This window comes from Diadema antillarum, unplaced genomic scaffold, assembly GCF_040938485.1.
Source record: "Diadema antillarum isolate AM-2024a unplaced genomic scaffold, OU_Dant_1.0 scf00000197, whole genome shotgun sequence".
In the NCBI taxonomy this organism is placed as follows: domain Eukaryota; kingdom Metazoa; phylum Echinodermata; class Echinoidea; order Diadematoida; family Diadematidae; genus Diadema; species Diadema antillarum.
The window spans coordinates 2,707,314-2,735,032 of NW_027271086.1; the positions used below are offsets into that span (position 1 = coordinate 2,707,314).

General features: G+C 40.9%; 1 protein-coding gene across 1 annotated transcript in view; it reads right to left on the minus strand.

The window, feature by feature from the left end:
* Nucleotides 1-2,980: 2,980 nt before the first annotated feature.
* Nucleotides 2,981-27,719, minus strand: part of LOC139723693 (sushi, von Willebrand factor type A, EGF and pentraxin domain-containing protein 1-like) — a 73,416-nt gene continuing 48,677 nt past the window's right edge. The window contains 17 exon segments of the mRNA XM_071634916.1: nt 2,981-3,048; nt 3,484-3,612; nt 5,198-7,226; nt 7,830-8,557; nt 9,151-9,441; nt 10,072-11,964; nt 14,063-14,236; nt 14,878-15,057; nt 16,555-16,794; nt 18,984-19,153; nt 20,039-20,097; nt 20,099-20,241; nt 20,638-20,795; nt 21,539-21,740; nt 22,114-22,227; nt 23,342-23,455; nt 24,204-24,350. Coding sequence (XP_071491017.1) covers nt 2,981-3,048; nt 3,484-3,612; nt 5,198-7,226; nt 7,830-8,557; nt 9,151-9,441; nt 10,072-11,964; nt 14,063-14,236; nt 14,878-15,057; nt 16,555-16,794; nt 18,984-19,153; nt 20,039-20,097; nt 20,099-20,241; nt 20,638-20,795; nt 21,539-21,740; nt 22,114-22,227; nt 23,342-23,455; nt 24,204-24,350 — 6,839 coding nt within the window.

The window sequence follows — 27,719 nt, forward strand, 5'->3', positions numbered from 1 at the left end:
GAAACTCTGATTTCCTCAACTACTTGACATGCGCTAATAACACCATCGATATCTCCGCAACCGAATTCTTTTATGAGTTGTGCTTTCTATGAAATTAAAGTAGAACAGTAAGGGAATAATGTCATGCCATTTTCAGAAAATTGTCCTTCCAGGACTTTCGGATCCTTTTGTTGTAGCGGGTCACATATTAAGGCATGGCTCGACACTAACTTTTTTGTTTGGTGGCCCGATGGGGCCACCAAAATCCTAAATTTCAAATTTTTGGTGGCCCGAGAGAAAAATTTGGTGTCCCGAAAAAAAACAATAAAAAACATTAAAAGTCCTTTTTTTTTTTTAATGAGTCAAATATTTAAGATTTATGATAGTAAGAATTAGAAATTAGACATATCTACTCATAAATAAACTTCAACAAACTTGCAACACTCACTCTCAGGCATTCATTCAGTCCTTTTCATCCATCCTTTGAACAAATTTAACAGCTAATTTCCGGCGCAAAAAGTTACGAATTTATTGACATACTTTTCAAAACATTTTGGTGGCCCGAGGCGGGCCACCAAATTTGCCCTTTTTTGAAATTTGGTGGCCCGACTTTCATTTTTGGTGGCCCTGGGCCACCGGGCCACCGTTACTGTCGAGCCCTGATTAAGGTATGAGAGAAGTGACAAAGAGATAGAGAGACAGATGATACCCTCTTTGCCATGTTATATGCATTCTCAGAGAATGAAGACTTTACCTGTTATAATCTCTACACTCGGTATGCTCCTGTGGATCTTTGAAAGTTTTCTACAATAAGTACCATGAGATTTCATCCTGGCATACAAATTAGATCAGCTTATCTCTTTATCTTTCAGAAGTACATTGTAGTTCAAATAAACCCTTGGTTCAAGACAAACAAAAATGATATGTTTTTGACAAGAAGACATTGCAATATACAAGTATGTACAAAATATATACATGAGGTTACAAAATGAGAACCTACATCGTCGGCCTTTAGAGGGCATCACCGATATCACAGTAAAGCAATACCATGACAGTGATACATACAATGCTGCATAATTCTTTTGAACCACATAAGAAGGAAGACTTGGGAATTAATCATGAAATATAATATTTCATATTTGATCATTCATCCTGTAATGTAGCAAAATATCTTTATGAGAGTCAAGCTATTGCCTTTCTTTTTTTTCACGAAGAGGTTGAAATATCAATCTTGTTTTTTTTCTTTCTTGAAATTCTTATTTGTTTTCAGACAGCTATTTCGAACAGGAACGTGTCCAGTTCTACATTTTCTTGTTTTCTTTGATAAATGTTCTGATGACATTTTCCATACAGTTCGAGGCCAATTATTTTAAAGAAAAATTTCTTATACAAGATTGTGCATGTTATCTCTTAATCTATTAAAATATCCAGTAGGTCTTTGAACCAACTGGAAACCTGGGCTGCTGAATCTAATCTGTGAAATGACTCCATTTTGGAGTGTTCAGCAGTCTTAAAACTGAATCATGCATCAAGTCGAGAATTTACTACATGTGTTGCAGATTCTCCTTTCAGAATAAACTGTAGTATAGCATCCTTTACAATATCTGCCGTAAAAAGTCATCTAATGACAAACTATAATTAATGTAGCTAGCAATATGTATATTTAAAAAAGAATGCTACACTAAAACTCCTCAATCTATTTCTGAGACTATTAAGAGTTTTTTATCTACTGTTACAAGTTCCCTTATATATGAGTAGAGTATGCATTTATTTTTTAGTCTGCTGCGACATTCAATAGCTACCATATCATAAACCAGGAAAACTTTAAAAATGCACTGGTTTACGGAAAAGTTCTAACAAAAGAAGGGGGAGGGGGTAAGTAAAGGAAATTTCTTTGAAGATCTAATGGAGTTGAAATCCTAATGTGTTTAATTTGATAACCTAATTGGATTTGACAAAAAAAAAAATAGTCAAATTGGATGAATTACAGGGATTTTGCTGCCTTTTCCGTGCTAGTGCAGCATCTTTGCACTGCACGGAAACTGCAAAATGACAACCTACATCACATAAATAGAACATTAACAAATCACTCGAAAAGAAAGCCGGATTAACTCTGCCTTTCAGGCACTTCAAAAGAAAACTCAAAATGACTGACGCCATGGCGAGCGTTGAATCACATTACAATTACAATGCCTTTTTCTGGCATTTTCATAACACCGCTGTTACGAACTACATATGTATTACTTCATTTTCAGTCAGTAAAGCTACTGAATGGATATGGCCACTGAGTATTTGATACATTTTTTGTGTGTCACACATCTGTGCTTGCGAAATCTTTATACAAGCAATGAAAACAAAGCAAGTGGTGACAACATGATTTTTTTAGAACTACAGTGTATTTGCATATTGCTAGAAGCATGGGTGCTTGTGTGTTGGACACTATCATCAACTCTCTTTATTTAATGAGAAGGAAGCACTCTTTTACGTGTGCCCTGCTCTGACACTGTACGAGCAAGCAAGTGAATAGTCAATGACAGTTAATAAACAATACGTGAAAAAAAAATTCTACAATTTTGCTCATACTTGCTCTTTTATCAGGTTTTTAGGGTTATAAATCAAAAGTTTAAAATGTGACCAAAGTGTCCAGATTGCTAGGTGATGTAAATGGTCAGTTTTGACTGTGAGCTAGTGATGAAAAAAAAAAAAATAGATTGGTACATTGTGTCTGTAAGAAACGTCAATGCCTATGAGCCTTAGACATGTAAGTATGAACTTTGACTAAATGTTTGACTAATTGGAAAGCTCTGACTAGGACCTATAAATCCCTCTTTTCTTTACATGAAACTAGAGTACATCATACACTTGCTGCATGTGTTGACGAAATTTTCCATTCTTTGGATGATATTACTTTTCAAATGCTGTCTTCACACTAGATTATATTGCTGCTTCATCCATCATCAGAGAATCTCATTCATAGCGTCGTCGGCTCATCATCATAATGTCACCGACGACATCTTGCATCCCTGGCCGCACACCTAGCTGCTCCTATGCATCTTGAGGCACACAGAACTGCATCGTTGGACAAAGCAAGAAACATATTGTGCAAATGTCATTCTCTTTAATATAACTCTGCATCTTATATATTGGTTTTTGTAAATATCAGATGCTTGAATACCATAACAAATACAAATTACATAACTGCCAAAGCTATTTTGATCATAGCTAATCTATCTAACTCATTGATTACCAGATAATTATTTCAAACATGGAAAGAATACCTTCACTGTTTTAGAAGGCTGTGCAGAATAGCGTCCACTGTGTTAAAAAACAATGATGCAAAAAGAATGAACAAAATGATGTAGCAATGCTGGCTGAAATGCCAATTAATCCAAGCTGAACTCATGCAACAATTGTGCCTAAAATTAGCAGTGATCTGAAGCAAGAAAGGGGTCTTGGTGCCATATTGGACCCCACACAACCTGTATAACCAACTGACATACATACCTGTTCCACAGCGTGGTCCAGCAAAGCCATAGGGGCACTCACAGCTGTATGGTCCCACACATTTCCCACCGTGTAGGCAAGGCACCACACATATCGGCCTGTTTTGAACAGCTGCTACGGAATTGAACCCTGCAGAGGTGAATGCAACGTATGAACAATGAGTCATCTGGGCACCTTCACAATCAAATGCAGGAGTGTTGCTCTCTTTCATTTCTTTTCTGTACACTGTGTACCTCCTACCAACTCAGTTTGACAGCACCTTGACTTGTGCCTCCATACAATCTCTAAAAACACTATATGTGACCCTGCACCTCAAAACAAACAAAAAGTTGCCAGACATGAATTTTTAGTTAAGACCATATTCTGAAAGAGCAGACTTTAAGCTTTAAAATGATGTATAACTCAAATCAAATGGACTCTCCTAACCTATTTAGATATTGGAAAGAAAGCACAAACTCAGGAAAAGTGTGAATTGAGAAAAGAGGCTGTGAAGTACAGTGTCTATTCAAGCGCTTAATCTTTACTTAATCTTTGCTTAATCTTTGGCTGTGCGATGAATGGGACAAAAAACAGGAAGTAAACCACCAGAGTAACAACAATGAAGGGATTATCAGATTAAACTGAAATCATAAACGCCTCATTAACACATTCTGTCCATAATCAATGCCAACTTTCAAAGCAGTAGCACTATCCTTTCAAAAGTTATTAGAGTTGAAAGTGAAGAGTGTGGACAAGGTCTTTCAGAAATGTAAAAGTTATTCTAAAGACACACCTAATCACACTATTCTACCAAAAATGTTCGAGATAAACTGCTAAAAAAACACACTTTCCTGCCCGTTTAATGATAACAAATTTTAGCATAATGTAGAAGAAGACCCGCTCTTTCAGAAAATATGAAAAAATCAAGTTCGGGTAGGTTGACCCATTTCACTTATTTTCAGTCCTCACGCAAAATCAGTGTGTGCGACCTTATGTTCGTTTTGAGGTGCACGGTCACATATAAAGGTGTGATTTGTTCCTTCCAGTAATCATACCAAAGGGTTGCCTCCCTTCTGATATACCCATAAATCTTTGGTGTTATCCTAATCTCTCATGGACAAGAGTTTTACAAGTCACCTCGTTCACTAAACATCATAAACAATAGTTGTCACAACAAAGTTCTAATAATTAGTCAGAATACTAGTAGCACAAGACAGGAAATTAACCTGTGGGGCTACATGTAAACAAATATTCTAGTTCAAAACACTGTAGAAATTTGAGACATGATTAGTCAGTTTGCAGCTGTTACTGCCAAGCCAATATGACACACATGTTACAACAATCAGGTTTTGGTAATTATTCATAGTTCAATTGACAATATTATCTGATGATATCACTGATGATATTATCTGATGATAATATTATCTGATATCTGATGATAATATTATCTGATATCTGATGATAATATTATCTGATGATATCCAGTCATCTGCAAGACATGTTTAACACTCTAGCATTTCAGCTCAGGAGAAGGTCTCTGTTGATTTTTTACTGATATACTCTTTGTTATCTCCTTCGCAGTAACAAAAAAAATTGACACACATCAATCTGATTCTGATTGTTTTAAGCAGGATAAAGCTTGAGGGAAATTGAAATGACTTAAAAAGGCCATACATCATTGATTTAATAGCTGTTGGGAAGTATGGAAAGTATTTTTGAGTGTTTCAAAACTCACTGATGCAAACAGGAGTGGGGTGACTCCAGGTGTTGTCTGGCAGACAGGTAGTTAAGCTGCTCCCCTCCCTGTAGAAGCCTCTGTGACACCGGAAACTGACCACGTCCCCTGGCAGGAAACTGTCTCCGTGGGAAACGCCGTTGTCTGGGGAAGGTGGGGGACCACACCCGCTGGGGATGCACCTAGGTAGGGGGTGACTCCAAGTCCCGTTGGCCAAACACACAACTTGGCTGGCTCCCACCAGGTAAGAATGCCCACTACAGGACATGAGCACAGTAGTGCCGACTGATATTGAGGTACTTGACAGGATTACATTTTCTGGAGCGACGAGTTCAGGACAGGTGGCGGGAAGACACTGGGGCGGAGGGCTACTCCAGTTCAGATTAGCCTGGCAGGTGGCGACTGTCTCGCCAACCGCTCTAAAGCCCTCATTACAGAGGTAAGTCACTGTTGATCCAAATGATACAGAGGTGTATTTTGCCCTCCCATTTTCTAGAAGCAGAGGTTCACTGCAGGAGCTGGGTACGCAGGAGAAGTCATTCGTGGACCAGGTCTGATTTCCCAGGCAGTGAACAACGCCATCAGATGTCGCCTGATATCCGGCTTTGCACTCGAGCTCCACAAAATCACCAACCACAAACTTGGTCTTGTTGGCTGGATAGAGGGCGTACTCTATGACTGGCAGAGGCTGACAAAGTTTGGCCTGGCAGCTGGGAGAGCTCTCACTCCACACACCACTGGCCAGGCATCCTCTTCGCTTCGATCCATTGATGACGAATCCCTCATTGCAGGAATAGATGGCTGTGCTGCGGTACACCTTGCTCTCCACGACCACCCGACCATTCTGTGGATGGGGCAGGGGCCCGCACCTGATTGCCTGACATGCGGGAGCATGGGGATACCACGTCCCATCGGCCATGCACTTGAGAACAGGCGTGCCCCGCAGGACATATCCAGAGTGGCACTCGAATATTGTTGTGCTGTTGAATGTTAGTGACCTGTAAGTCCTGACACCATTCTTGATGATGGGCGGGACTTCGCAAGATATTGGTCTACAGCTGGGTCTCCTCCCACTCCAGGTCTCATCTGCCTGACACACCCGCCTGACATCACCCTGGATCTTATGGCCCGGATGACATCGATAGTGGATATGGTCCAAAAACTGCATCCTCCCAAAGGTTATAATATCTCCATTCTCAATGCTGGTCGGTGTTGGGCAAGTCACAGGAACGCATTCGGGCACAGCGCCACTCCACTCCCCACCTTGCGTGCACCTTCGTGTGTGGGCACCCACCAGTCTGTACCCCATGTCGCACCTGTACCTGGCTATACCGTTCAGAGAGGTGTTGAAAGTCATGACCGTACTGTGAGGTGGCGTCACTGGCATTCCACAAGATATCGGCTCACAGCTCTGCACCACTTCACTCCACAAAGCCGTGGCCTGACACACCCGCACTCTATTGCCCACCAGCACATAACCCATGTAGCAAGAGTACGTGCTCCGAGACCCGAACGTTGTGGTGCTGAAATTGTGGAAACCGTTCAGGAGTGCAGGAGGCTTGCCACAAGATACTGGCTCACACTGTGGAGCTCTGTCACTCCACTCTCCATTCGCCTGACACCTGTGGATCCCTTGTCCTCTAAGCTCATAGCCATATTCGCAAGTGTACTCAGTAACGGTTCCAAATATGGGTTGAGTAAAATTCATCGTCGCTGCTCCATTGGGTATTACCGCGGGAAGGCTACATTCCACTGGCTGGCAGTTGTGATAAATAAGCTCCCAGGAGCCATTTGCCAAACAGGAAGTTCTTGCAGACCCCTCCAGGATGTATCCTTGGTCACAGGCGTATGTGGCATTGCTTTCAAAAGTGTTGCTGGTGTAAGAGGAGTGGCCGTTGAGGAGGGGCGGTGGTGGACCACACGTCACCCTGATGCAGGCTGGTGTCTCTCCACTCAGTGTGCCATCCTGGGTACAGATCCTGGAAGTCTGGCCCAACACTTCATAGCCAGGATTGCAAGAGTAGATCACCTAGGATTTTGGAATACAGAGTGATAGGATCAGAGCATATAATGAAATAATGGGTCCTACAGTTTAAAACTCTTCTTTCACATGGTAAACTCAACTGCACACTATACTTTGTGTTTATTAAACCCAGACCACAATGTATGACTATGGGCACACCTACATTGTCAGCAGTAATCAAGTAAATGTGAAGGAGAAATCTTAATGCTTTTGGTGATTTGCATTTCCTGTCTGAAAAAAACTTGTGGCATATTGTCTTTGCCGATTAGCACTAATGTCCTAAAATTACCTATGAACAGGAATCCCACAAGTCTATCAAGTACTGCTCTTTCCTGATGCACTTCACATTAGACTTGTACCTTCTTTCACCTGTGTTTTTGTCTACCTTCCATTACAAACTTACACTATGGCCAAGTTTGTTGATTTGTTTGTGTGTGTACACATGGAAGGGGGAGGGGAAGGGAGAAAATTGATCAAATGTCTGTAAAGTACCTTTATAGCATGTTACAACTGAGCACAAGTGTGCTCATGCAAGGTTAAGGGGATTTACAGTTACAACAAAAATTTATCTACATACTGAGGTATAATACAGGATCACAGTGAGCTCACCTCGTCCCCAAGAATGACTGTGTCATTCCTGATGACACTGCCTTGTGGGAAGGCATCAGTCACTTCACATTCCACCGGTGTGCAGGAGGGAGATGCCCCACCCCAAGACCCATCCGCCAGACATTCCCTTGTCTCTGTACCTACCAGCCGGTATCCAGGTTCGCAGACGTAGGACACCACATCCCCATAGTAGGTGTCGACAAATATGGCCACTCCGTGGGAGGGGTTAGCAGGATACGAGCAGGAGATTGGGGTGCAGGTTGGAGGAGGGTTGCTCCAAGTGCCACGCCCGGTGCATTCAGTGGTGTTGCTGCCCACCATCTGGAATCCCCTGTCACACTCGAACTCCGCTCGATTTCCATAGGAGTGGTCTTCCACACGCAGCACTCCATTCTCCGGGGTCTGCAGTGCCTCGCAGGTTATCACGACGCACTCTGGGACGCCCCCAATCCACACGCCATCACCAGTGCACAGGATGCTCTCATTTCCGACAAGACGGTATCCCTCCACGCATCCAATCATGAGCTCTTCACCCCATCGTTGAGATCCAGACACAATGATGCCATTCTCAGGTGCCTGGACCGGTGGACAGAATATTGGTTCACAGGATATGTTTTTCGGCATCCAAGTGCCGAGTGCCGTACACTCCATCTGTCGGATAGTATCACTCTTGAAGCCTTCTGTGCAAGATATTTGCACAATGTCTCCATACACATAGGGTCCAGCATCTATTGTTAAAAGAATTGTCCATAATTGAGTCTCATAACTGTGCACAGTAACTTTAAGAGTATAATATTTTGAAGACACAAATTTTGAGAAAATTGATGTGTTGCTGATAAACTATACAAAAATGTTATTTAACAATCATTCTTATATTAAGGCTTGAATAGGTTTTTGGGAAATAGTGATGTAAAGAATAGACTTGTCTTCTACAAGTTAGTATACAACTTTTCTTCTTTGAATCAAATCTGCGAATAGCTATTAAACAAATGCACAAAATCATTGTGACACAAACTCATTATCACCCTAAATCAAGAACCCACTTTGGTAGCCTGTAAAGCAGTTATCACATTGACAAAGATTGCTGAAAATCAAGAAAGACCATGCCATTAAAAAAGAAAGACCACAATACTTGTCTGGAAAAAAAAAAATGTGTAAGGATGAAACTGATGATCTGAAGAAAAGAGCTACCCTGTATGAAACAGAAATAGAAATGGAGATGGTGGCAGTTGCCTTACAACATTCAATGATGTGCAATCTGCATGTAAAAATCATTTCATACATCACATCTGACTATAAATGGTTTCATAGTGTACTCTACCTTCAGCAAATCCATTGTGAATAACCATCTCTTCCTCACACTGAATGCGCTGGCAGCTGGTGTTATCTGCTTCACCCACCCACATCCCAGCTGCATCGCACTGCAGCGTGAGCGGGGTAGAGCTCTGGTAGCCTGTCAAGCAGCTGTAGTTTGCTGTGGATTCAAAGGTAGTCGGGATGTAGCTCGCCACGCCGTTGAGAATCATGGGCGGACCGCCGCAGTCACGCGGCTCACAGGAAGGGGCTGGACCACTCCAGGTGCCATTGGAGGTGCAGGTTTGTGAGCTCAAGCCTATCGACAGTGGAATGAAGTCAATATTGCTTTTTATTCTGCGCGACATGATAGACAGTCTGTCTACATCCAATTTATATGTAACATTGAATTTAATTATTACAATGCCAGAGGTCAAAGCCAACATCGAAACTTAATATATCCCAAACTGGTCAGTCATGACTCTTTTGGATCCTTATCATAAAGAAAACCAATTATAACTTTATCATAATCAATTAAACAAAACTGGATGTACATTTGCAAACAGACCAAGTTTATGGACTTTATCAGCTCATAATACTGGCATCCACATAACACAATGAACGCAAAGGGAGAAAAGGACTGCAGGGTGTACAAGGCATCCTCAGAAGTCATGCACTTCCGACATTCTTGCAATATCAAAAGGAATCAATGATATTAGGATGAAGCATCTATAATTGATATTCAATCCTTGGCAGCATGGTAAATATAAAAACTCTCTCTATCTTTCTATATGCCAGTATAATACAACAGCAATAATGACAACACTAGCAATAATGACAACACTAGCAACAACATCAACAGCAAAGAAATCTAACAGAAGTACATAGCAGTATCCAATCATCTCATTAGAGCACAAGAATGCTGAAATCAATCATCACTGGACTTTACCTATTAAGGTGTATCCAGGATTGCAGGAGTATGTTATGATGCTGGAATATGTGTACACGGATCCAGCGACACTTCCATGGGCAGGAGGTGCTGGTTCCCCGCAGTTCACAGCCCGGCAAACAGCAGTGAGCTGGCTCCAAGTGCCATTGGCCAGGCACATGGCTTCCACGTAGTCCGCTTCCCGGCCGAACTCAAAGCCTGGCTGGCAGATGTAGAGAACCGTCTGGTTGAAGGTGAAGTCGTAGCCGATGTAGAGTCCATCTTCCATGTCTGCTGGAGGGCCGCAGTTGACAGCTCTGCAGCGGGGAGGCGGACCCGACCACAGGGCATTCTCAGTGCAGTGCAGAGTTGACTGGCCCTCCAGGATGTAACCATCGTGACACTGGTACTCTATGTGACTGCCGTATGTGAACTCAAGCCCAATGATGATCCCATGGCTGATGGTCACAGGAAGTTGACAAGACAGAGGAGTGCACCTTGATGATGAGTTGGACCACTGGCCACTTCCAAGGCAATGGATATGGGGATCTCCGAGGAGTTCATACCCTCCGTTGCAGCTTAATTCCACCGAGCTTGGGAAGGTCCAGGTGTCGCCTAGGAAGAAACCATTCTCCTGTGATGGAGGAGGTCCACAGAAGATCGGTGAACAAGTGGGTGGGAGTCCTTGCCAAGTGCCAGTGGCATCACAGAACAGTTCCATAGAGTCATCACTAACATACCCATGTCGGCAGGTATACCTCACTGTTTCATTGAAGCGGCGCTCTGGGGAAATATCGGCATTGTTGATGACTGGAGGATCTCCACAATTGATGAGGCTGCACAGAGCAGTAGTAGGGCTCCACTGTCCACTGGCCTGACACGTTATGCTTGGATTTCCTGTCACTTCATATCCAGTGTCACAGCGATATGTCACCGTCTGATCATAGGTGTGATCCTGACCTTGGTAGGAGGCGTGGAGGATATGGCTGGGAGGGCCACAGGACACTGGCAAGCACGTGGACAGGGACCCCACCCACCTTCCGTCTTCTGCGCAGACAAGCTGGCTTCCTGGAGTTGGACGGTAGAATCCACTGTGGCAATCATACTGCACGATGGCTCCAAACGTGAAGGAACCCACTGCTGCGGTAGCATTATCTGCATAGTCATCAAACACTGGAGGATCTGCACATGGGACTGGATTGCATATTGGTGGGTCACCTGACCAGCGGCCGTTACCGGTGCATCGTATCTGCCTCTCACCGGACAGGACGTACCCACGATCGCATTCAAATACAATGGTGTTGTTGAACGTGAAGTCTGTGCCACGGATGGTAGTGTGGGATATTACTGATGGTATTGCAGGGCACTGCACTGGTCGGCAAACAGGGGCGGGGGGCTCCCATGATCCCCTTGCGCTGCAGTATGATGCTCTCCGGTCTGATTCATACCCTTCCCTGCAGGTGTACCACGCCGTGCTCCGATAGCTGATGCCATCAAATGTGACATCTGCATTGGGGATGCTGCGAGGATTGCCGCAGACGACAACGGAACACGTCGGCACCGGGTAGTCCCACAATCCCGTTTCCTGACACTGGATGACAGCCCGTCCCTGCATCCGGTAACCCACGCTGCAACGGTACTCTGCTATGCTGCTGTACACACTTCCATTGGACGTCACCAGCATGGGGTTTGGCGATGGCACCAGGGGCGGGCATGAGATGATGCGGCAGCTGGGGGGCTCGCTCCACTGACCGTTCGTCTGGCACGTAACATTGGCAGGCCCAGTCAGGCGGAAGCCTCGATTGCACTGGTACTCCGCGACGTGACCGGGGAATGCCATTTCAACACTGCGTGTGGTATCCATGGTGTATGCCTCAGAGTTTGGCATGGCAGGAGGAGCAAGACATATCACATCTAAAAAAGACAGAAAATCAAGATATATCACATTCATAGACTGCTCCAAATTATTTTATGAAGCAATGGACTCATGTTTGGTCAAGCACTCAACTTTACAAAAATTTGCACAAAGCAAACAAAGCATTTCGCATCTCAGCAGCAAAACAGTGTGTTCCCTTCAAATTTGTGCTCCAACTGCTGTGCTCACTGTCATGTAATATCAAACAGCATTTAAAAAAAAATAATATCTTTCAATCACATAAGTCATTACTTCATCAAGTGCCATTTCCTATGCATCACTCTTTAACCATCATCAATGGAGGTATGGTCTCAGAATCTCATAGAAAATGGGTCAAAGAAAAAAGAAGAAGAAAAGACTTCTGTCACTCTCAGATGAAATTTCATCTCCAATGAGTATCTATCTTTTATTCCTTTAGGAATGTTTTCAATTGTCGTAAGACTGCAACAAATTGTAACTCTTGCATGCATGTCATTTTTGTTCAAATGACTACACTATTCATCAACTTGTTTCTACTTATTTAGTCCATATATATGCAAAAGAAAAGCAAGAAAAACGAGAAGTATTTGCAGCATAAAACTTTCGCAAACTGCCGCCGGGATTGTGTAGACAAACACTTTTGCGTGCATTTTACTTTGTGAATCTTCGGCCCCTAGTGAAATTAGCGAAAGTTTCACGCAAGCAATAATTATATAATATTGACTGGCCCTGAGGGAGGTACCAGAAAATATTGCCCAAACTGAAAGCATATTGCCCGAGTCGAAGACGAGGGCAATATGTTTTCAGTGCGGGCAATATTTATCTGGTACCTCCCGAAAGAAAGGCCAGTCAATATCATAATTATTACCTATCCCCCTAGGTAAATTAAGAAAATGTGTAAATACGGCTATACACTATAATTATATATGATAGAGATCAAGCCACATTTGACTACCTGTAGACCATCAACATGTTGAATAATTGCAAAATTGTTCATCAATGTATATCATTCAATTCCAACTTCAAAGATACATGTAGTTGTAACAGGTAAACTTCAAACTTCTGAACGTTCTTACACTTTATTTTTACTTCTCTGTTTAAAGTTTGAGAGTTGTAAAACTGATGGTCACTGTGCAATTACTGATCACAAATGGACTAGTCATTGCCTAGTGCTGCTGTAAGTGGTCGACCTTGTATGAGTTGATTTATCAGCGTTCTTCTGTGGTGCGTGTAACTGACACCCTGGACGTCCTGGAATGTTTTCTTTTCATGGTCGATCGGAGGTGGGGAGAGAGATTCCACTCTTTTTCTTCCCACCTCCCCAAACCGGAAGATTGCATTGTTTGCACATACTATTACTGTTACGCAGCGACATGGCGAAAAGCATATTGACTGCTGACCTTTAACCCTGCAAAATAACAACTCCTGACCTTTAACCCTGCAAAATAACAACCGGAATTGCCTCGCAAAACTCCCTCGTATAGGTAATAATTTCTGGTGTTACAATAGCCTGCCAAGTAGAGAAGCACAAAAGGATTTTATCATGGTACACCATGCAAAATAAGAGACAACCTTGAACGGCATAGGAAGACATGTCCAGTCTCTCAAAAACCAATACACAGTATGTACCCCCAAAAAATTACAATCGGATTTTTGCATTGATAACTTCCAATATGATTAAACTGTCTGAATGCTATTTCAGGGTCTAAAAATATAACATCTTACCTATATTTTGCAGAAAACCCTATTCAATTTGGTCACAGAGAAATGTGAATCATTGTGAACCATGTCGTGGATGTGATTCTTCCAAGTTTAGCACTTGGATGCTCTTGGAACTGCATATTGATGTGTGAACACAATGGACAGAACTTGGAGGGAAGGGATTCCTGACATGCTCTACAAAAATCCTCATTTCTCTTTGACCACCGAAGCAAATCGGAAGGGGGTTTCTGCAAGACGTGGAAAATAAGTTATAGTTTCATACCCTGAAATTGTATTTGGATTGATTCGCTATTTCTAAAGTTATCATTGCAGACGGTCCCGTTGTAATTTTCTTTTGTGACAAATGGTACATTCCTCCGCCTTTGAGAGAAAGAGAATAAAAACAACTCTGCTTACATCTGCATTCTGGAGCTTGTTCTGACCACTGTCCATTTGCTTGACATTCTCTGAAGAGTGGACCCAGAAGGGTGAAATTCCTGTGGCAGGCGTGCAAAACCTGGTCCCCAAACAGGTAGGATCGGCCCACAACGCGGCCGTGGTTCACGGGGCCTGGGTGCCCACAACTGATCCCTTCGAGGGACATGACAGAAGAAATTAAAGATCTTTATAAAGAGTTCACCGCTATCAGTGAAGGATGATGTCATACTAAGAATAAAATGTAAAAAACCTCCCAATTTAATTCTGATTATCAAAAATACTGATTAGAGTTTGAAAACATTACAATAAGTATCACTATCCAAAACAACATTCCTTCATTACTAGACATCAACACTGATGTTATTTGCAAAAACAGTGTGAAAATGAAAAAAAGTCTTATTGCTCCCCTGAAAATGTATGATTTTAATATACATCTTTCCACCCCATATATACATGTATGGCAAACACATATTTGCATACCACCATAAACACACATGAAATATAGTGAGTATTCTGTATACATACTGCATTGATATCACTGATAAAAAAGTGGATTTACGATTGACTCTACATCAATTTTTTTTCTTTTTTTTTTCTGAGCGGGGGGGGGGGGGGGGGGGGGGGGATTTCACAGTTTTTTGGTAGCCATGTAGGTGTGCAGTTTAGCATATCTTTATGAGACCACAGATATGACAAAAGCAAACCAAATATGGGCGTGACAGGTTATGTATTATATAGGGAGAAATGAAAATGAGACGGAAGGGGGAGGGGAGGGTCATAAGTCAAAGACTCACTTTCACAGTACGGCTGCGCTGACGGGCTCCACTCCCCTGATATTTGGCACTCGGCAGAGCTGATCTCGTACCGGGGTAGCTGGAAGCCGGGCTGACAGTCGTACCTCACTGAGCTGAGGGGAGTGGCTGCCTGGTAGTCATGGACCAGTCCATTGTCTGGCCGAGCAGGGGGAGGGCAGCCTAGGGATATGCAACAATTGAGTAAAATTACAGTTGTATAAAATCAACACAGAAGCTGTATCAAAATGTGCCCCATAAACCTGCACATCTCAAGTTGATAACAATGATAAAAGCATACTAACACATAGGTTCATGTTAGATTGAAAGGAAAAGTAGGCAACACTACAAGAATATATTAACTACCATGTCACCAATATACACGGTGAATACTTTGGATTCGTCTATCTTCTTTTTGCTCCCTTTCTATTTCTCACACACACTTTCCCATAGTTTATACATCATAGTTTTGACCTGCATTCTTCTGTATTTTGTTGAGCGATTGGAAAAACTACATGTCTGGGAATGCAGGTGATTAACTGAAGGTGTGCTTGGAAGAACGACAAGAATGCATGCAAGGCCCATAACAACCCCTTGGGTGAGTTTGTTTCATTCTTCCGGGCACACCTTCCCTGATCTGTGTGCATTTGCGTCACACTGTTATGTTCATTATATATATATATATATATCTATATATATATATATATATATATACATACATACATACATATATATACATACATATATATATATATATATATATATATAAGTTAACGAATCAGTAGAAGAAGAACGCCGTGAAAAAAAATAATAAATCCTAGATCTTGAAGATCTTAAAAACGGAGCATAGCTCTCAAATACTGAAAGGCAAGGTCACACTCTTCATCAGTGCCCATGGTGTGACAAAAGATCTTAATCAAACCCGTTTCTGAAACAGACATGAAAACACGTCTGATCATATATATGTATATATATATATATATATATATATATATATATATATATATATATATAAATATATATATATCAGGGCTCCACACGAACTTTTTTTTTTGGTGGCCCGATGGGGCCACCAAAATCATCAATTTCAAATTTTTGATGGCCCGAAAAAAACAATAAAAAACATTAAAAGTCCTTTTTTTTAATAAAAAAATGAGTCAAATATATAAGTTTTATCATAGTAAGAATTGGAAGCTGGACATATCTACTCATAAATAAACCTCAACAAACTCGCAACACTCATTCTCAGGCACACATTCAGTCCTTTTCATCCATCATTTAAACAAATTTAACTGCTAATTTCCGGCGCAAAAAGTTACGAATTTATTGACATACTTTTCAAACATTTTTGGTGGCCCGAGGCGGGCCACCAAATTTGCCCTTTTTTAAAATTTGGTGGCACGACTTTCATTTTTGGTGGCCCTGGGCCACCAGGCCACCGTTAGTGTCGAGCCCTGTATATACAAAGTGTACAGTATATATATATATATATATACTTGTGTGCTGCTGTTATTTTTGCAGTGAAAAGATGATTCATGAAATATGCCCTAATCAATCCACTGCAAAAATTTCAGCTCGTACAGCATTCCTCTTGCAAAAGGTTAGCATGCAAAATGGACATGCAGACAATGCAGGTATTAGATTTTCAGACAAAGAAGGACCGATCTGAAGTGAACCAACCTTCACAGAAATGGTTCTCCACCCTCTGGATGTCACCCTGCACTCCGGGCAGGAAGTCTGGCCAGGCCACCACCACGTCCGCCAACCTCTCGCAGCTCCTGCTCAGCGCCCGCACCTCGTCCGCACCGAGCACCCTGTCCGAGACGGTGAGGAGGTAGAGCTCTCCAACGAAGGACTCCCTGGGGTGGAAGCCCCCACCGAGGGAGTCCTGCTCCTGGCCAAGGATGAATTTCCCACCACCTGTTTCGGAAAAAAGAAATTGAGGAAGAGAGGTTTGCTGTAACACCATGTGTACACAATTTTACAGTCTTTGCAGGGATTGTTGCTTGGTGAAAGAAAAGCTTACAAAGAGGCGAGTACCAAGGGAAGTGACATAGGGACAGTTCAAGGATGGCAAGTAGTTATTTACGTCGATGTAGGGCAATTTGTCAATCAGTTGCAAGTAGTGACATTCGAGGGTAACACCATGTGTATGTAACTCTTGCAGCAACTGTAACTAGGCGAAAGTAAAGACCCTAGAAAGAGGAGAGCTGAGGAGGGAAGTGACATAGTCACAAGGAGAGTGTAAGGAAGGCAATTTGTGACAATCAGGGACAGGGGCAGCTGTAAGCTGCAAGTGGAAGTTTCACTAGTGGAGACGGGAGGATAGGAGACAGGGAGTGTTGTAAAGGAAGATTAAGATGAAAATCAGGTAAAAGGTTTGGAAATCGTTGGGAGGAGAAAGGTGAACCAGAAAGGAGAAGGAGAGGGAGAAGTTAAAGGTTGGAAAATCGTGTAGATAAGAGAGAGAAGTGAAATAGATGTGACATTTCTACAGATGCTTCATGACATGGAGGGAGACAAATAAAGTTGGCGAGCAGATTGATGAGGACTATGGACTGTGGACTCAAAACTACATAAGTAGGAAATAAAAGACGGAGGAAAGTGGAAGTCAAGAAATTCAGCTGCGGTATTAAAAAAACTAGATATATCGCTATGGCGACTGATATGCCTCCGCCATAATGCATGGTTCTCCTAATAGGTGTATAGTACAATGTCTTGACAATGTGTGATGACAGTTTCACACAATTGGCAAAATATTAAAATGACAGGTTTGACACAAATGTGCTGAATGTTCACTTTCCTAGAACTAGGTTCAATTGGATGAATGATTAAAATGTCAGAGTGCAGGTATTTGGGGAACTGATGATTTTTACTTGACTTTTGACCCTTTTACAAGTTTATGCATTGAGTAATTTTCAAGGTATTGAGAAAAAGTATAATTTCAGTATCAAATGGGAAAATAGCATTATCTAAACCTTTCGTTTGACCTTTGACCTCACAGTTCCACAGAGAATCACTGTTAGGTAGAACATGCATAAATATGTAAGTTTCATGATGATACCTTGAGTTACTTTCGAGATATGGAGGAAAAAGTGCAATTGAGCACTTTCACTTGACCTTTTACCTTTTGACCTTTGACCTTTTGGCAAGAAACTTCCCCAAAAATATATATTGGGTAATACATGCCATACATCAAGTTAAAAAAAAAAAACCTTCAGGCATATTGCATTTTAAGGAAAGTAGCGATATTTTGAGGAGTTGACCTTGACCTTTGACCCCCCTGACCTTTGACCCATGACCCCCAACTTCCCTAGATAATCACTGCCCATCGGTACAAGCATATATACTAAGTTCCATGAAGATAACTTGAACCATTTGCAAGCTATGGAGAAAAACATGAAATTTCAATTTTTTTTTCACAAAATAACCTGTGACCTTTGACCTTTGACCCTGTGACCCTAAAATCCACACAAAGTATTATCCCCCAACGATATACCCTCATACCAAGTTTGATGTAAAACCACCACACGGTTCTTGAGATATCGACAAAAACAAAACGGGACGGACGGACGGACGGACGGACGGACGGACGGACGGACGACCCGAAAACATAATGCCTCCGGCCACTTCGTTGCGGAGGCATAAAAATGAAATTGCACTATTGCAGCTTGAAATATATTGTCTGCTGAGCGAGCAGTTTAATCTCTGACTTTTTTTCTCCTCTCACTCCTGCTGGATCTAGATTATTTGTCAACATTTAGTGGAGTCTTACCTGGCACTATTTGTCACACTTACTGCAAAACCAGAAACAGTCGCGACATGAAACTTTTGTGAATGGCCTCTGATATTTAATGCATTTTTTGTGCATTTCATTTTCACAAATCTTGGCTCCTGGTGAAATTCGTTAAAGTTTCACTCACGCGAAAATTTTTGGTTTTACAGTAATCAAACCCACTATGACAGTAAATATTTGTGGAATTGATAGGCCATATCGATTTAACCCATTGAGGATGGTTTGATTTTGCTACAACACGCATTTCCCATAGACACTTGCCGAGTATACTCGGGACTCGTCCTCAATGGGTTAAAGAGTAAAAGTCACTCACCTGGGAGAGTGGCCCCTCTGGCCAGTTCTTGACCGGACGCCTGTAATTCACCATCCTTGAACACCTGGTATGACCCACTGGACTCCCAGGTGATGGCCACATGATGCCAATGTCCATCGTTTGTCGTGACATCGGTCACTTTCAAGTGTCCATTCACGTCCAGTACAAACCTGATAAAACAGCATAACATAGTACAGTCAGCCAACAAGAATATAATGTATACACCTGGGCCCTGTTTTATGAAGAGTTATAGTTGATTATGTAGTTGATTTCTCTCATAAGTCCATGGCAGCATGTGTGTTAAGGAAATGTATAATCGATTATATCTTTTGATAAAACGGGACCCAGATACCCTTCTCAAAGTACACTGTAATTCTTTTACTTTTAAGTTTGATTTTCCACGGTATGTTCACAGACTTTAGGCAACAAGTATTGAGCAAGGGACAGAGTCTACTTGTATTTGTAATTCCTATATAAATATACATTAAAACAAAGTCCTGCAAAAGCAGATCTGTAGATATCTAAAATTGAACAAGTACATTCTTCCTAACATCTCTGTGCATGAAATTATGTTTTCGGCAGTAACAGTATGATTACATTGTGCTTTCATATTTTTACTATGCAGTGATGGAACACGTAGAGAACTCGGTGGAAATGATGGAAGTACACAGAGCATCGCCAAATACAACCTCAAAAGCCATGGCACCCCTTCACTTTCATGAATGGCTTCTGTCCCCAAGCACAGGGATATAGATCATACATGTAAGCAGTGTTGCGGTATTCTGAGGGTTGAAAGGCGTATCTTTGGTAAAAAATGCTATTTTCACCTTTCTGGCAATTGACGTGTGTAATAGTACAATCAAGGCAGAACAGTATTTTCCATGAAACCTGCAGTATGTAAAAACAGTAAAAAAAAGTGCGAAAAAATAAAGAGTTGGCATCTCTGCAAGTGGCCCTGATCAAAGAAAATTAATGTGACAGAAATGGTTGAGGTGTATAGTTGAAAACTAATACTGCAAAGACTGGATGATTATGTGCATTGTAATCATTCTCACCCACTGTAGTCTGTAAGAGTCAACACATTGGCGTTGGAGTCGCTGATGGCATACGAGAAGAACCGTGCCGTAGTTTGCAGTGTCGTCCGTCCTCATCCAGAAAGCGATAGTCACGGCACTGAGGGCGGGAAAGTCCCTCTCAAGGATGACGTAGTCCTCCACGCCGGCCCGGTCAAAGATGAGGTTGAAGTCCCAGCTCATTTCTGATGGGTGTGATGAAAAACTCTTTTATGAGGCGGACTTGCAGTAAAGATCTCTCATCTTTTTAATGTTCCATTACACCAAAAAATATGAACATTGACTGCTGATAATCTTTTGTTTCATATGTGTACATACAGAATTAGACCTATTTTCCAAACTCCCAGAATTAATGCATATCGATTTTCCTTTTCAATTATGTGTACAGCAGCTACACATTTCTTTCGCATGACAGAATAGTGAATTGCAATATATCTATGAACATTATAAAAAGGTGAAATGTTTGAGCAGGGTAGAGAAAATCAGATTAGTGAAGAAAAACATGTAAGACAGCCACCACATTTGATACACAGAATTGCACACTAACTCCTTTCAATTATTCAATTTTAACATCTCTTCACCTTCTTCACAAAGATGTCCTCTGAAACCCGGCAGGCACTGGCACAGTACATCAGCAATGAGATCCGTGCAGGTTGCTCCATTAACACAGGGGTTGGATGCGCAGTCATCAACATTTAGTTCACATCTTTCTCCAGCAAATCCCTCTTTACACTGACAGCTGGAGGGTGAAAGGATGAAAGCTATGACTAACATCACCATAATCAATGACAAACAAGCATCAGTAAATTTTAATTTTTGAAGTACAAACACCAGGTAATGCCAGACAGACCTTTTTTATGTCCATAAGAGTACAATGATCAAACAATGAGTTTCCCAATGAGCGTAATTGTACCAACTCTCTCTAAATCAACTGAACCAAGAGATTTGCCTTCATTATTGCTGAAGGAAAATGCATAAATTTCTGGAAATCTGAATATCAACTGTAGAGAAAACAAGCAATAAATAATTATAATTGTTTTAGATTAAATGGTAAAATCAAAGTTGCCATAATGGAATGCTTAAAAAAAAAATAAAAGCGAAAGCAAATGCACTGACAAACTGCCACATCTTCAACTGCCAGACTGCAATCAGCTCATCCATTTAGCATCAAACTTTTAACATCCGGACATGTGAGAGCAAGATGAAATTCGCCAAGTACAGACTAGTCCCACTTTTTATATTCCCTGATGGTGAGATATAAATATTTATGATATGACAGGAGCTTTCAATACCAATGTCCCACAAACAGTTGTTCAATCAATTGTAAATACATACATACATGATAAAACTAATCAATCATCAAATTCAAATAAATTGGGATCGTGTGCAGAGAAGGCAGATTATTCCAAATGAGTTAACATAAGATGAGACTGAACACCTACAGAGTGAAGGGTAAAACATATCAACCCTTTGATTTAATACCTGAAGTCGTTTTGCAAATCAATGCAGGTTGCATTATTCTGGCACGGATAAGAGGAGCACTCATCGTAGTCCATCTCGCAGATGTTGCCATAGAAACCGGGAGGACAGATGCAGACGAATCCTCCCATGAGATCCCTGCAGCTGCCATTATTGTGACAAGGGGCTGACATGCACTCATCCTTGTCCGCTTCACAGCGGTCTCCTGTCAAACACAAGTTCGAAACGGGTGTTGTTGCTTTCTGATCACACACTATTGTCTTCACTTGATCTGATAATGATAATCTCAATTCACCAGTAACACGATCAGTGCAGCTGTAGTGCAGACAATAAAACAAAAGAAGTGTTCAAGTGTAAAGATGAAAAACTGTTTCGGTTTAATTCATCTTTACAATATTGAAAATACATTTACCTAACATTGCAAGATTTTGTTAGGTTTGTTTGTTTGTTTTTCCATCAAATTCATGAATACTTTTCTCTGTGTTGTGTTGAAACATTCTTTATCACAAACAAAATGTACTATTGATGACAACTAGAAATAGCGAATGATTAAATCAATATTTCTGATATCTACTCACCTGTGTACTGCTCGGGGCAAATGCACTCAAACTGATTTGGACCATTAATGCAGGTGCCTCCATTTGCACAAGGGTATGAGCCACACTCATCAATGTCCTCTGAACAGTGCCTGCCTGTGAAGATGAGAGGGAAATGCAACGATAAGGCCATTAAGTCAAGAGAATGGGAACCAGTGTATTGTTTTAGGGGGCGGGTTTGACAAAGAGTATAGGATGAGATGAAAATAAAACTGGTGGCAATAAATTCCTCCTTTACTGCCCAGTGATTTTCACAAGACATCGTGACACTTATATTCTGAAACTAGGTTTGCTAGAGAGAGCATGTCAATCAGATTTATTACTAACGAGAGACATCCCTTGTGCAATGTTCATTACCATATTTATTTGCCTGCATTCTTCAAAGACTTTAGGTTGATTCACAACTTGCACTGCGCAAGCTGCCAGAGCGTGATCTTCAGTTGTGATATGTAAAAATTTAATGTTACTGAAATACTTCGCACTGAATGGTGGGGCTATAGGGCGCATTCAGACAATGTCCTTTGAAAATCTGTTGAGAGTCCAATGATTAACAATCATTAGGCAGTGGAAGAGGTTCATCTGATTGGTAATTCTCTAATTAAGGCGAAATTTCTTTTGTACACAACCAAAGAAAACTATTTACCTTGCGTGAGCTTTCGCCTACTGTCTGTAGGCTTCATCAGACTGACGTTGACTCCCCGTAGATGGGGTGTAGGCAGTCTTACAGTCCGAATCGTGACGAGGGGCAATACAAATTATCTTCAGCGTATATTCCCATTCTCTCGGACTGTAAGACTGCCTACACCCCATCTACGGCGAGTCAACGTCAGTCTGATGAAGCCTACAGACAGTAGGCGAAAGCTCACGCAAGGTAAATAGTTTTCTTTGGTTGTGTACAAAAGAAATTTCGCCTTAATTAATTAATCATTAGGCAGGTTAATTTGAGTTCAAGCTACTTCCAGGGCTCTTCTGCCATTGGTATCAACCTCATTGAGCCTTGGTGCAAGTGTCTGGAGCTTGTCAGATCAGATTTCATCGAAACTCATCAAATGCTGATATATATATATATATTTTTTGAGATCAGATGAGCCCCCGATGGTCAGTGGAAGCACGAGGGTGGCATGAGATGGCTGCAAGATAGAGTGATGTAACTACGACACATGCAAACAGCTAGAGTACAATATCGAAAGGGATATCACCCCCACCCTACCTGTAAAACCATCCGGGCAGAGGCATTCATATCCATTGAGCAGGTCCTGGCAGGTCCCATTGTTCAGACACATGGCCGTCTCACACTCGTCCACTTCCACCTCACATCGCAGCCCTTACAAGATGATAATAAACACACAGAAAAGGTTGCTTTTATAGAGTGGGATCTATAATGCCTATCAATAAAGGAGGAAAGAAACTCATGTATGTAATTCATCACCAAAAAGCTTGATAAAGTCTCCAAACATAAACCTTTTTAAGTTGTTTTTTTCTAGCATTCTCTCTATGTGAGGCTTTGTAATGATAGGTATGAATTGTCCCACCACATAAATGACATACAATGTAGTCTTGAGGAAAAGCTGCTTTCAAATTCAGCTGCAGACAAATGTAATAGAGACTCAATAGGTAAATTTCAATATGCCACAGTAACATGCTTCATAAAACACTTGAATCTTCTATACAGATAATTACCTCTTAATTTAAAGATTCATTACATAGATCTAAAGCATCATGATTCCACCTGGCAACAAAGAAGCTTTATATCAATACAACAGATGTGAAAAACAGTATGACATGATACATACTATTTCCAATTTCCTGTCTCATCTGATTGCCTGTTTACTGTGAAAGTGGAAAATTTCACGTGAGCAATATTTTTCACTTGGCCGGGTAAGATGAATTTTGCATGTTTATCATAATTCCACGGAATCAAAATATCAAGTCGTATCACGTGTAAACAAGCAATAAAAAAACTGGTGTGCTTTTATTCTTGTGCTAAGCTTCATGTTGCACAAACATGATGGGCAAAAATATCCACACTGCGAAAAACGTCTTCTTTTCCCATATTTGTTTTCGAATCTTACCAGAGAACCCCTGTGGACACTGGCAGGTGTAGCCCCTACTGGCCGAAATGCACGTGGCACCGTTCTGGCAAGGCGACGAGAAACATTCGCTGAAAGGCACGGGCTCGATGGCTGCCATCTGATAGTTGCCCATGGCATTCTGGGCATCTAGGGGTTAAACAGAAAGGTTATACAGTGAAACCCCGTTATAACGAGGTTCGTGGGACCAGCGATATTACCTCGTTATAACCGGTACCTCGTTATATCCATACGCATCAAAAACAAAGAAAAACATAGGCACGACATCATATACATGTACCCATCAATGAAATTGAAGAACATCCTTTGCGTTGTTGTTACACAATTATGGATCATTATATTGAGAGAATAAAGGGAAATTATTTGTGAATTAGACGAAAAAGTAGGGGCTGAAATGAATTAAATCTTTATTGTAATAACCTTGTTTGTGAAGTTTTTCTAAGCACCAGCGCAAATAGAGTAACATACAGGCCTTGTTTACTGTAACTTGCGAGGTATTTTTACGCTGTTGGTGCCCAGTGGGAATGCGATGATTTCATGAATCATTTCGGCTGTAATCTTGTACAATGTATGATCATTGCACCCGAAGGGATTAAAAATGCGTTCTTTATTTTCTTCCGAAAATCTCTTCGCATTTTGTACATCCGTTCTTGAAAAATATGCAACAGGACTAAATGTGGAAGGTTGTGATCCTTTTTACGCAAATCTGTACCTGGTAGACCATTCTGAAAGAAAGAAAGATCTTCATTGTGAAATGCAGTGTTAAAATTGTGATAATGAACAAACCCACACCTATTCAAACTAATAAATGCGTTTGTTTCTTTTTCTGATTCAGATTAACAAGCGTCATTCAACTTTTTTTATGCTACTGTCACCTGGCGAGATTGCGATGATTTCAGAGTAACATACATGGGTTGTTTACCGTTAACTTGCGAGGTATTTTACGCTGTTGGTGCCCAGCGGGAATTCGATAATTTCATGAATCATTTCGGCTGTAATTTTATACAATGTATGATCGTTGCGCCCGAAGGGATTTATATTGCGTTCTTCATTTTCTTCCGAAAATTTCTTCGTGTTTTGTACATCGATTCCGTTCTTGAACTGTTAAATGCGTTTGTTTATATTTCCGAACACCGATTAAGTAGGTTAACATGCGTCATTCAACTATCTTTTACGCTTCTGTCACCCGGCAAGATCGTGATGATTTCACTGATTATTTCGGCTTCAATCATACAGACTCATATTTAAATTATCATTTGTTAAATGATAATGAACAAATCCAGATCTATTGAACTAATAAATGCGTTTGTTTCTTTTTCTAAACACCAATTAAGTAGGTTAACATGCGTTATTCAACTATTTTTACGCTACCGTCACCCGGCGGGATCGCGATAATTTCAATAATTATTTTGGCTTTAATCATACACACTCATATTCAAATTATCATTTGTTAAATGATAATGAACACATTCAGATCTTTTCAAACTAATAAATGTGTTTGCTTCTTTTTCTGAACACCGATTAAGTATAGGTTAACATGCGTTATTCAACAATTTTTACGCTACTGTTACCCGGCGGGATTGCGATGATTTCATTAATTATTTCGGCGTTAAAGGGACTGTACAGTACTGGTTGAGGCAGGGATTCATGTTTAGAACATTCCTAAGTGAGATAATGAAAAGCCTCTTATGAAATATGAAAGAGCATGTAATTTTACGGAGGATTCAACGTTTATTTGATGAAAATTGGTTTTCAAATGGCTGAGATATCCAAAAAAGTGCTAATAATAAAAGGCGACATGCCCCAACTTTATTAGTATCTCTTTGTTTCACCTTGTTTTTGGATATCTCAGCCATTTCAAAACCGATTTTCATCGAAGAAACTTTTGATACCCCTTATAACCGCATGCTCTTTGACATCTCATAGAGTGGTTTCTGAATATTTCACAAAACGTTAACAGCTAAATCTTCACCTCTACCAGAACTGTACACACCCTTTAATCATCCGCACTCATATTTGCTAACCAGCAAAAGAACTGGAAGTTGGAACTAAAAATGGAAAGGATATAATGATGAGATAAACACGCATTCCAATTGTTCATTTTTGGCCACAAGTGTCCCTACATGAAAAGTTTTTGAATGAGTTATCCTTTTTTTTTTCCTCGTTGCGCTGTGGTCTGACCTAACATCACGCACGCGTATCTCGCGAAAAAGAAAATCGAATGATTATCTTTAATAATTCAGTAGGAACATCGGAAGGCATTCCTGTGTCTTATCACGTGGTTTAGAAGAAAATATGGAAGGAACGGTTCTCTGCAAAACGGGAAAAAGACGTATATAGCGTGAATTTGGTTTTCAATGTTTCGTTTGTTGCATGTTTGAAAGCAACAATTTAGTCTAGAAATGGAACCTCGTTATATCCGATCAAATTGCCTATGTTTTTCTTTATCATGATGCGCCGAAATTGTCCTCGTTATAACCGGAATCTCGCTATAACCGAACTCGTTATAACCGATTCGTTCTGCCATAGGTTTACACGCAAAGGAAAACGGGACCGACGCGATCACCTCGTTATAAGCGGTTCCTCGTTATAACTGAACTCCTTATAATGGGGTTTCACTGTAGTCAGTTACATGCAGCATACATAAATTTGTAGCACATTCACTTTTGAAAGCAAGTTAATTTACACATATGCAGGAATCTTGAACTGTACAAACTGTTTTTCAGGAACGTTTTTGAGGTGTGAATTTTCTTCAGTTTGTTTCCCTCTTCTTTTTTTTCCTTTTTATTCTTAACCATCAACTTGGGAAAGAACAAAGGAAAGAACTTTCAATGGGATGATATTGCATCACTGAGCTAGGCTCTCTTTCCATTTCACATAACTGAGTATCATTAGTTTTAAACTGCTGCTAGTAATATACATGTATATGCATAGTACAATAACTGGAGTCTGCAGATGACTTTGTTCTATTCATAGAAAAATATGCTTTTTCATCTTATTCGCAGAGAGATTAGGGTCAAAACTTCATCACAGCTCATGCATTTTGATGACCTCAAGGGAATTATGAAATGAAAATTATGGAAAAGGGGGAAAACTTTGTAAAAATACAATGTATATATTTCAGAGCATGGTTTCCTGGGAGTGAATACGGAAATCAAACTCACATGCAAAAAGTCAATAATTTTATGTAATGCCTGTTGAGTTCTTTACTCAAAGAAGTGTTGATAAAAATTTTTGTGGGTAAATGGTGAAGTTCAACCTTGTTGGGTGCTGTCTTGGTGCTGTCTCCATTCCATTGTGTAATGGGCAGTGGCTACTTAAAGCAGAGTGCAAAAATATTATGTAAAGCCAAGTGATACAAAATCAACTAGAAAAGCACTCTGAGAGCGCAGACCTCCGCCAAGCATGCACCTCATTTCCACCACTGATCTTGTTCTTCCATAGAGATATCAGTGATTTCCACCCATACGTACTCATGGCATTGTGTGCTGAAAGTCG